Below are 11225 nucleotides of genomic sequence, written 5' to 3'. Positions count from 1 at the left end.
CTTCTTACTCTTTCTTTCCTCTCTTACTGCCTTCTTTTGTTTTTTACTGATATTTTTGTAGTGACATGTTTTGATTCCTTTCTCATGTTGCTTTGTCTATATCTATAGGTATTTTCTTTGTGGTTACCATTGCAAAACCCTAAAGTTATAACAGTCCATTTTAAGCTGATAACAACTCAATTTCAGTTGCACACAAAATATTTTAAATTCAAGTTAGTTAACTAATCATAATAGTCTAGTATTAGCTTCAGGAGTAAAATTTAATTATTCATCACTTATATATAACACCCACTGCTCATCCCAACAAGTGCCCTCCTAAATGCCCACCACCCATTTAGTCCATCCTCCCACCCACTTCCCCTTAGCACACTCAGTTTGTGCTCTATAGTTAAGAGTCGCTTATGGTTTGCCTCCCTCTATATTTTTATCTTATTTTCCCCTCCCTTCCCCTATGTTTCTCTGCTTTGTTTCTTAAATCCCACATATAAGTGAAACTATATTATACTTATCTTTCTCTTACTTATTTCACTTAGCATAAAACCCTCTAGTTCCACCATGTCATTACAAATGGCGAGATATTCTTTTTGATGGCTGGGTAATATTCTAATATATATCAATCACATCTTCTATATCCATTCATCAGTCAGTGGACATTTGGGCTCTTTCCATAATTTGGCTATTATTGATAATGTTGCTATAAACATTGGGGGTACATGTGCCCCTTTGGATAAGCATTTTTAATCCTTTGGATAAATACCTAGTAATGCAACTGCTAGGTCATGGGGTAGTTCTAACTTTTTGAGGAAACTCTTAACTTTTCCAGAATGGCTGTAACAGTTTGGATTCCCACCAACAGTGCAAACTGTCTCGGCATCCTTGCCAACATGTTGTTTCCTGAGTTAGTTTTAGCCATTCTGACTGGTGTGAGGTGGTATCTCATTGCGGTTTTGATTTGTATTTCCTTGATGATGAATGATGTTGAGCATTTTTTAATTTGTCTGTTGGTCGTTTGTATGTCTTCTTTGGAGAAATGTCTGTTTATGTCTTCTGCCCATTTCTTAAGGATAATTTGTTTTTTAAGTGTTGATTCTCATGAGTTCTTTATAGATGCTGGATACTAGTCCTTTATCCGATATGTCATTTACAAATATCTTCTCCCATTCTATTGGTTGCTTTTAGTTTTGTTAATTGTTTCCTTTGCGTTGCAGAAGCTTTTTATCTTAATAAGGTCCCAATAGCTCATTTTTGCCTTTGTTTTCCTTGCCTCCAGAGACGTGTCTAGAAAGAAGTTGCTAAAAAAAAAAAAAAAAAAAGAAAGAAGTTGCTGCAGCTGAGGACAAAGAGGTTGCTGCCTGTTTTCTCCTTTAAGATTTTGATGGTTTCCTGTCTCACATTTAGTTCCTTCATCCATTTAAAATTTTTCTGTATGGTGTAAGAAAGTGGTCCAGTTTCATTCTTCTGCATGTCACTGTCCAGTCTTCCCAACACCATTTGTTGAAGATACTGTCTTTGTGGGTTTTTTTTTTTTAGCTATCTCAAATTCTCTAAGCAGCTTGCCTTTCTTCTTCTCAGGAGATCACAATCTTATTCCCCCAGCGTCTTCTTGTGGAACTGCAAAATGTCTGTAGCTGAGCCACTTCAATGGTCTCTGTCACTTCTAAACAGTTCTGCTGTTCCTACTAGTGTTCTGAATGAGAAGACACAGAATCCATCCCCTCAGGCATCCCTCAGACAATCCAGATTGTTCGACGCATGGTCTGTTCTATTTTCATTCTGAGGGTGGAGCAGATATGGGAAATTTCCTCCTAATGGTGCCACTACACCAGGTTGGGGGTGGTGTACAAGTGTACAAAACTCTGCAAAAGTTCCCATAACTTTCATTGAAATCCTTTCCTGGTTTTCCATTGGCCTGGTTGCTGCTGCTTCTTAGTTGGTTTCTAGCATTCTTACAAAGGCATTCAAACAATCCACAGATTGTTGTTATTTGGTTGTCTCCATTGGAGAGGGTTTGGAGACTTCGTAGTCTGTCATTTTACTGCTGTCACTACCCTAAATGATTTAAAAAAATTTTTCTCACCAGTATCTGAGAGTAGATGCATGGAACTTCTCACACTGTCATACCATCCACATAGGACTATTCCTGTTTTAAACACCAAAGTTTGTGACAAAGTTTGTTACATCAACCATAGCAAATATACTTAGCTCAATATTTTAAAACTATATGTATATATGCCTTTTATTTATTATGTAGAAATGGTGTAAATCTAATACATTTCTGACTCTTTGGCTTTTAACAGGGAGATTGAACTCATTCACAATATTTTTCCTCGAAATCATCTTCATGCATATCCACACCTCCAATTCTAACTATAGTCTTCCTATTAGGAAGAAGACAAAGCCATAAACCCCAGGATTATGGGAGTAAGAGATTTGAGTTCTGGTATCCATTGTCTGCATAATTTTAGGCAAGCCCAATCTCTGGATCTGAACTTTCTCCTATGTTACATGAAGGATTGGACCTTGAGATGGACGTAATGTTGTTTTTAGTCTATTGAACATCTATTTCATTGGGTTGATGGATTCCCTACCTAGCTCCTCCTGTCCCTTGTAATAAAGAGTAGATGAAAGGCATAGGAAAGGAAATTTCAAATGATTCCCTGGGATTCTAAGATGAGGTAATGGATATTAACATTTTCTATACTTAATCTCTTCCATTATATGAAAAAGATCTATGTGCAGCAAGATAGACAAAGCCAGGCAGAGATGAATAAAGATGAGAGAATTCCAAAGAATAAGAGTCTCAGTGGCACTGAGCCCTTAGTCCTAAAGCTCTGCATTGGATGCTTTGAGAAACCTAGAATCCTTCTCAGCTACAGGATCACATTAAACTAATATTTTGGGTTCTTATCCCTTGTAAAGAAAGGTTCTTCACTAATACGTAGAGCATTCTGGAGAGAGCCCAGACCCTTTACCTCTTCTATTATCTGTATCTCTGAATCGCCTTGAGTCTCAGTTTCCTCATTCATACAAGGACAATCATTCTTATACTCAAGTTGCTATGCAGGTAAATATAATAATATGGGAAAAGTAGATGCTTAGTACACAGTAGATGCCCAACAAATAGTAGTATTGTAGTATCACCAATTTAATCATTTTTCAAGATGGATATTGCTCAGAGTTCAGAGATTATAACAAAATAGACAAAATAAAAAAGTAAGGCTTTTGGAACAGAAAAAAAAATGATTTGAAATTGTACGTCAGTGCTCTGTGGATGTGGGAACTTTATCACCTGGCATCCCTTAGGACAGTGCTGACTTTAAGCAAACTGGCTTAACAAGGAGATGTTTTCTCTCCCATTACTGAAGGTCCAGAAGTGGGGTTGGAACCAGGAACAATATTGCCGTGCAATGTTGTCAACCCACATTCTTTACATCTTTGCACTTCACTAGAGTAGATTTTTCCTCAACTTGGTTCCCCTCATGGTCATAAGATGGCTCTCTGGATCACCTGGGGCAAAATGATTGCTTGTTCCTAGCCAACAGGAGAGAGAATTGCATTAGTTTCCCGGATTTCTCAGCAAGTCTGTCCTTTTCATTATGGACACAAATTGGCTTAAGCCAGTCTCATATTTGAGCTAATCACTAGTAAGGAGTCATGAAATTATCTTAGTTTAGTCTAGCTGTTAGGAGAATATTGGGACATCAACCAAAATATCCCTCATTACTCAAATGACCTTTCTGAGTCTGTTTCTCCTCATGTTAAACACTTAACTCACAGGTTGCTGAGAGAATGACATATCATATGTTTAATGCACCTACAATAATATTTAGCATTATCTAGTAATTCAATAAATGAAGGATTGGTTAACTGAGATGATAGCTCATGATAGGAGGTGGAGGAGACAAACTCAACTAGTCACAAACACCTCAGTGCCCGGACCTGACTGGAACTCTCTGTCAGGTTTCCCCTCTTTGAACTTCACGCAGTAGTAAGTGCCGGCATCGGCAAGAGAGATATCACTGATGCGGATGGAAAAGTCTGTGTTGCCAGCTTTGGTGATGTGTCCAATTTCTTTTACTCTGGGAAAGAGACCTTCTTTGAAATTGTAGATTAATTCCCGGCTTGGCCCAGATCCCTTGAACCATAAGACAGGTCCTTTTGGGAATGAATCTGGTACACTGCAACTCAAGGTGACTGTCTCTCCAATTGATACAGTCTGTGTCATCTCAGATTGTTGCACCTGGAATATCTCATGTGTGGTTCCTGCAAAGAAATACAAAATCATTTCCCATTTCCCATCCTTTGACCCAGGCAGGACTGAAGAACTTGGATCTAGATCATGGGTGGACTTCATTTAATGACATGTGTGAGCACACACACACTGAATTTAGAGAGGCCTCTGCAGGTGGTGGAAGCTCCTGACCTGACTGAGGGGAGTCAGTACAGTGGATCAGATGTATTTCTTCCCCAGGTCCATGTCTCAGCTCTGAACCAAGGAAAGAAGAGGACAGGGAAGGAGAGGGCTGGGATTATGAATTCATGGAGAGAGACACTAGTCTCTCCCCTATCTAAATGCCCCAAATCACACAGTGCACTTGGGGATGGGTCCAAGTGCCCTCTGCCAACCTCAGATTGACATTCATCTCTTTTCTGAAGGGTGAGCAGCCACTGAACTTGTGGAGATATTAATTCTGAGAGGTGTGGAGAAAGGGTAAGTCATGAGACAGCAAGCCTAAAGAATCGGGAGCCATTTAGGACTACTAAGTTCATGCAGGCAGAGTATGTTTCCTCTGCTTATCTGTCAAGAGGGAAGAGACAGTTTCCTCTTCTCCACAAAAAAAAAGAGTAGGACCTCAAGGGACCTTGTCAATTTTGGAAGGCCCACAACTGACCCCCAACATTTGCTACCACCAGCATCACTCCCCCATATTAGTCAGGTCCTGGTAATCTCTCTCCTTTCAGGTTGGCAAACTGTCAAAACCACAGATGGGCTAAGGTGTGGGTTGGAGCAACAAGGGAACTCTGGGAGAGAATGGCAGGTAAGCTGCCTACACTCTCATTTCTCAGCTTGAGGGAAATATGTAAATTTCCCATGGCCATTGGGTGGCATGGAATGTGGCTGGACTTGAAGAGAACATTACTGGTTTTCCCAGAAGAACCGATGGACACATGATCTCACTGTATTTGATGAAATGAATTCAGAGAGTGGCAAGAACCAGGAAGCACTGGTTGTCCTCAGAAAAGAGGAGGAGAGCAGAGCTGGGGGTAGACGAGGGCAGACCAGGGAAAGATCAAGTGCCAGAAGAGTGACTCAACCCCTCCAGGACAGCTTTTCCAAAGAAGATCTGGGGGTGAGTGATACCCGAGACCCCTCTTTCTGGTCTTCTGGCTCCCCAGAAACCATAATAGGAGACCATACCCACTCACTGGCTTCCTGTGTGGGGAACGGGGTCCCTGCCTGCATTGTGGTGGCCCTCAGGGACCTGCCACCAGGGCCCATTACATTCCAGTTGGAAATGGGTGAGTGGAATGGTGCAGGCTGGTAGAGGTTCTGCTAGCCTGTGGATCCCTTTGTTTTGGCTCAGGAGGTATTATCAAGCTTAGGGGAGTACATGTTAAGATTTTGTCCTAAATCTGTGAGATAAGATGTGGCTACAAGGGTTAGTGAATGAAAATTGGGTCTCAGAGCATAGGTTAGAAGAGACTCAATGGATAACTTCATGCCAGGATTGTCCCCCAGACCTTAGAAAAACCAGCCAGCCATCTAGGTCTCACTTTTCTCACTTTTTGAATCATCAAGTGCATACCTGTAGTTGCATTTTGTCTATTTGGTGTCTTTTTATGTGAGGGTTCCCCTTGCCATATGTCACTGGTTTGGTGGAGTTGTCTGTCAGGGAAAGGCATGGCCTGTCAACATGGCTTGATTCAATATCAGGCACAGGATTGAAGAATGGTTAATCAGTAGGGCCGTCTGCAGAATCTTAACTTAAAGGTGGTTTGTGATTGAAAGGGAACAGAATCTAGTGTGTATGATGATTTATACATGTTTCAGATTTTAAAAAATTTATTTTTATAAACCAAAGGGATGGAGTTTGTCAGACTATACTCACCATTCACAGACACATAGGTGCCTGAACCTGATACATACGACATGTCAGGGTGGCCTATTGTTAGCTTCACACAGTAATAGGTGCCCACATCTTTGGGTGACACATTACTGATGCGGATGGAATAGTCTGTTTGGTTGAACTCTGTGTCTTCTACTTGGGTTACTCGGGGAAATTGGTTTCCATTGAAATTGTAGATTAATCGTCGTTCTTGCCCATTCTCCCTGAACCACAAGACAGGCCCTGCTGGGGAGCGAGCAGACACGTTGCAGCCCAGTGTTAAGATCTCTCCAGCTCTGACTGAAATTGAACTCTCAGGCTGGGTCACCTGGAACTCTTGATCTGAAGTTCCTGGAAAGAAATTTTGCATCATTTCCCATGTTATTTGTCTTGGCCCAAGATGTTCTGAGGTTCTGGTTCTACATCAACATACATACTCTTTTAGCAACATGTACTCTTGCCAAAATATGAAAATTACAAACTGGGTTGCCATATGGGATGAGAGGAAGGCGACCAACGTACAGAAAGGGGAAAGGTACCTTTCTTCTGCATCACAATAGGAGAATGGCCTGGAGCATAGTAGGTGCTAGACAAACAAGGGAACGTGCTGAATAACAAATTATCACAAACTTAGTTTAAGGAAACACATATTATTTCATAGTTCCTGTGGACCAGGAGTTCAGGCACAGTTTAGCTTAGCTGTCATGCACAGAGGGAAGGAAGATGATGTGAAGATGCAGGAAGAAGGCCATTTAGAATCTGAGGATTGTGGTCTGAGGCTACCAGAAGCTAGGAGAGAGGCCTGGAACAGATTCCCCCTCACAGTTTATAGCAGCTTTAGTTATGATTGCCAAATATGAAAGCAACCAAGATGACCTTCAGTAGGTGAATGGATAAAGAAATTGTGATACATGCAGACTGTGGAATATTATCCAGTGCTAAAGGAAATGAGCTCTCAAGGCCTGCAAAGGTATGAAAGAACTTAAATGCTTATTATTAATCAAAAGGAAAAGCCTGCATACTGCATGATGCTAACTATATGACATTCTGGAAAACGCAAAAGTATGGGATGGTAAATATATAAGTGATTGCCAGGGGTTAGGGTGGAAACAGAGGACTTTAGAATGCAGAGGACTTTTAGGGCAGCGAAACTACTCTGTATAATTCTATAAAGGTGGATATCACTATACCTTTGTCCAAACCCATAGACTATACAAAACCAAGAGTGAACCATAATGTGAACTGTGGACTTTGGATGTTAATGACATATCAGTGTAGGTTAATCATTTGTAATAAATATACCACTGGTGGAGGATATTGATAATGGCAGCAGCTGTGATGTGTGGAGGTGGGGAGTCCTATGGGAAATCTCTGCACCTTCTGCTCAATTCTGGAGTGAACCTAAAACTGCTTTAAAAAATATGAAGTCAATATATAAAAGTCATATCATGACCGTATCAAAGGTCAACTAGATTTTCTTCTATGATATCTTGTAAGCGTTTTATAGTTCTGTGTTTTATATGTGAGTTATTTTTATGAAGGCTGTTAGGTCTGTGTCTAGAATCAATTTTTCTTTTTGCACATAGATTTCCAGACGTCCAATTGCTCCAGCAACATTTGTTGAAAAGACTATATTTGCTCCATTCCTAATGATCAGTTGGCCGTATTTATGTCGGTCTATTTCTGGACTATTCTGTTGCATTGATCTGTCTCTTCTCACACCAATGCCACTGTTTTGATTACTGTGCCTTTCTAGTAAGTCTTGTAGTCAAATGTTGTGAGTTCTCTGACTTTGTTCTTCTCCAACATTGAGTTGGCTATTCTGGATCTTTAACTTCTCCATATAAACTTTAGATTCAGTTAATCAATATTCACCGAATAATTTGCTCATATTGATTGGGATTGTATTTAATCCTTAGATCAAGTTGGGAAGAATGGATATCCTGAAAATATTGAGTCTTCCCATCCATGATATGGGATGTATCTCTATTCAGTTCTTTTTTGATTGCTTCAATCAGTTTTCTAGCTTTCTTTATATAGATCTTTTACACATAATATGAGATTTATACCTATTTCTCTTTTTTGGGGGGTGATGATGTAAATTGTCACGTGTGTTTTTGGTATATAGAAACACTATTGATTTTTGTGTGTTGATCTTGTATCCTTGCTGAATGTGCTTATTAACCCTAAGAAGGCTTGTTTTTTTGTTTTTTTTGTTTTTTTTTTTTGTTTTGTTTTTGTAGATTCTTTGGGATTTTCTATGTAGACAATCATGTCATCTGCAAATAAGGAAGTTTTATTTCTCCTTTTCAGTTTCCTTTCCTTTCCTTTCCTTTCCTTTCCTTTCCTTTCCTTTCCTTTCCTTTCCTTTCCTTTCCTTTCCCCTTCTGTCCCTTCCCCTCCATTCCTTTCTTCCTGTCCCTCTTTCCTACAAGTTCCAGAACAGTGTTGAATAAAAGTTTAGAGTAGGGGCATCCTGCCTCAGTCCTTATCTTACAAAAAAAATTCAGTCTTTCACCATTAAGTATAATGATAGCTGTAGGAATTTTTGTAGATGTTCTTCATGAAATTGAGGAAGTTCTCCCCTATTTCTAGTTTGCTAAGAGTTTGTATTGTGAATGGGTGTTAGATTTGCCAAATGCTTTTTTTCTGCATCAACTGATATGATCATGCCATTTTTCTTCTTTAACTTGTTGATGTGATGGGTTACACTAATTAATTTTCAAATATTAAAACAGCTTTGCATGCCTGGGATAAATCCTTCTTCGTCATGGTATATAACTTTATACATTGTGAAATTTCACTTGCCAACCTTTTGTTGAGGATTCTTGCATTTAGGTTCATGAGGGATATTGGTCTGTAGTTCTTTTTTATGTACAGTCTATCTGGTTTTGCTATCAAAATAATAATGGCCTCATAAAATAAGTAGGGAAGTGTTTCCTCCTCTTGTATTTTCTGGAAGAGATTTATGAACTTGGTATTAATTCCCATTTAAATATTTGCTAATATTTTACAGTGGGCCTGGGTGTTTCATATATTTTACTCTTTCCTAAAACACCCAAGGTTTCTTCTTCCTTTCTTAGATCAGATAAGAGCCTTGGCTTTCTCTTTCATCTGATTTGAACCCCTCCTCTTTCATCTACTCTGGCAATTGGAACTCAAAGCCTCTGCTAAGATGGACCAATAGCCTTGGGGAAGAAATTCCACATGTTTGTTCAGCTTTTTCAGCAAGCAGGGTTTCAGCAAGCCTGCAGGGTTCAGCTTCCATCACTGACCCAGAGAGACCTCTAGTGACCACTTCCCACCAATATTCCATGAGCACACAAACTTTTGCAAATTTTTAATAGTGACTATCTTAGGGTGGAAACATTGTGGATTCTTTTCATGCTTCATAATTTCATGTTCTCCAACATGTTTTTCTTTGTTGAGAACTGCACCTGTGTGGTGGTAATACATTTGAAAGATAGGTTCTTTGTTTCTAGGGGTTAGGAGATGAGAGCTCTAATGTGTGCTGTGCTCAACCCTTTGACCATTAGGGGTGTCCATTCCCAAACAAAAGGGTCTGGAACAGACTTGGCCATTGGGAAATTTTGTGAGCTGGGAGCCATTCCAATCTAGTTCTATAAATTCTGGCTGTGATAGAGAACCTCCCCCCTCCCCAGGAAATTCTAGGGAAACAGATGAGGAGAAAAAGTAAACAAGTATAGGGGTCTCCACCACACATATCTGAGACACAACTCACCTGTGAATCTCAGCAGCAGAGTCAGCAGCAGGGATGGCAGAAGTGGGCAGGTTTGGGAGGCAAGTACAGGCATTGTGGTGGCCCCTGGATCCTTCTCTGTCTGAGTGTTGTTCTAGCGGGTCCCAGGACTCTGTGCTCTGAGGAGAGAAGACACTCCCTGCCTCCATGAGGTCAGAGGAAGGGGATTGTGATGAGAAGAAAGACCGCGGGACTTATCACTTTTTCTTTGAGATTATCAAATGGACAGAGAAGGTGATCACAAGCTACTGATAAGTAGCTGCTAGAAATGGTTGGTTTTCTATAGTTGAGGGCATGACACTTATAGGCTTGTGCTCTTTCCTGAGCCTCCTCTCATCTGAGGTCTCTTCACCCTGCATCTCTGCCAATTTAGAGGCCCAGAGATATGGTGTGGGAAAGAGATTGGAGCTTAGGAGATGGTGATGATTTGTGTCTTAGAGGATAGAAGGGGCTACAGGGAAGGTGGGGCTGGGGGACTACTTTGCAGGATGGAAAGCAATGCACCTAGAAATACATTTGAAAGGTGAGGGCTGCCTCTGCTGTCTATGCTGAGTTTAGGGCTAGCTCAGGAGGAAGGAAGTGGAGGGACATAAGAAATGCTCTTGGAAAGAGAGAGAAACCAGAATTTCGACTTCTTTTTTTCTCACCTCTGCAAAAGACTCTACCCAAGCACAAAGGTTGTGGTGAGACTCTCAGTCCACACTCAGCTGGTGACCCTCTGATGTCCACAAGTCTACTGTCAGGCACTGACTCTAGGGTGATTTTCCTGTTGCTTCCTTGTGATCCCTGCCTCCTCTCAGAGATCAATAGGATGTTAAGGCCAGGAGAGGTGTTACAACAAGAGGAGAGTCCACAGTAAGTGCAAACTGCCTGTAGGAGATGACAAGACTCCTCTCCTCTTGTGATGTCACCATCTTATCACATTGTTCTGGAATGATGAATTCCATGCTGGAAGGCCATCCAAGGCCCTTGCTGAGGGCTGGACAGGATCTTTCTTCCAGGTTCCAGCATCCTACCCTTCCACCTCCAGCAGACCTCATACCTTCCATTGGATCCAATACTCTACAGAGCCTGGGATTTTAGTGCCCTGATCAAGAGCACTGGCTTTGCAACCAGATGCAAGTAAGGTTCCAATCCTGAGTCTACTTCTTCATGGCTGACCTATATATCCTTTGTCCTTGAAATTTTCATTTGTATAGCTCAAATATTCAAAACTCAGACATTCTCTTCTCCCCTTATACTCTGTTCAGTGTGTGGCACATCCTCTACCCACTTGGTCAAACTGAGAAGGGGCCCATGTTCTACACCCTCACTTGTCAAATCATGTCTGCTCTGTACCAGACCCTGTTCATTTTACC

The 11225-nt window shown here is 40.8% G+C and overlaps 1 protein-coding gene across 4 annotated transcripts; it reads right to left on the bottom strand.

Moving 5' to 3' along the window:
* Window positions 1-3124: 3124 nt before the first annotated feature.
* On the bottom strand, window positions 3125-10772 carry SIRPD (signal regulatory protein delta). Of its 4 annotated transcripts, none has more exons than XM_077872495.1 (5): window positions 10515-10772; window positions 9850-10010; window positions 6111-6458; window positions 3913-4263; window positions 3125-3531 (listed from the first exon to the last, which is right to left on the bottom strand). In XM_077872495.1, exons 2-5 carry the CDS (start codon window positions 9920-9922, stop codon window positions 3446-3448), a joined length of 858 nt encoding a protein of 285 aa, XP_077728621.1. In that variant the 5' UTR covers window positions 9923-10010; window positions 10515-10772; the 3' UTR covers window positions 3125-3445. The 4 variants fall into 4 exon arrangements, with proteins under 4 accessions (XP_077728621.1, XP_077728624.1, XP_077728622.1 ...); XM_077872498.1 differs by having other exon boundaries at window positions 3926-4263; XM_077872496.1 differs by having other exon boundaries at window positions 9850-10006.
* Between the last annotated feature and the right edge of the window lie 453 nt (window positions 10773-11225).

The sequence above is a fragment of the Canis aureus genome, chromosome 26, assembly GCF_053574225.1.
Source record: "Canis aureus isolate CA01 chromosome 26, VMU_Caureus_v.1.0, whole genome shotgun sequence".
NCBI lineage: Eukaryota > Metazoa > Chordata > Mammalia > Carnivora > Canidae > Canis > Canis aureus.
Note: the sequence above shows the minus strand (reverse complement) of the source record. Positions and strands in the feature narration are given on the sequence as shown.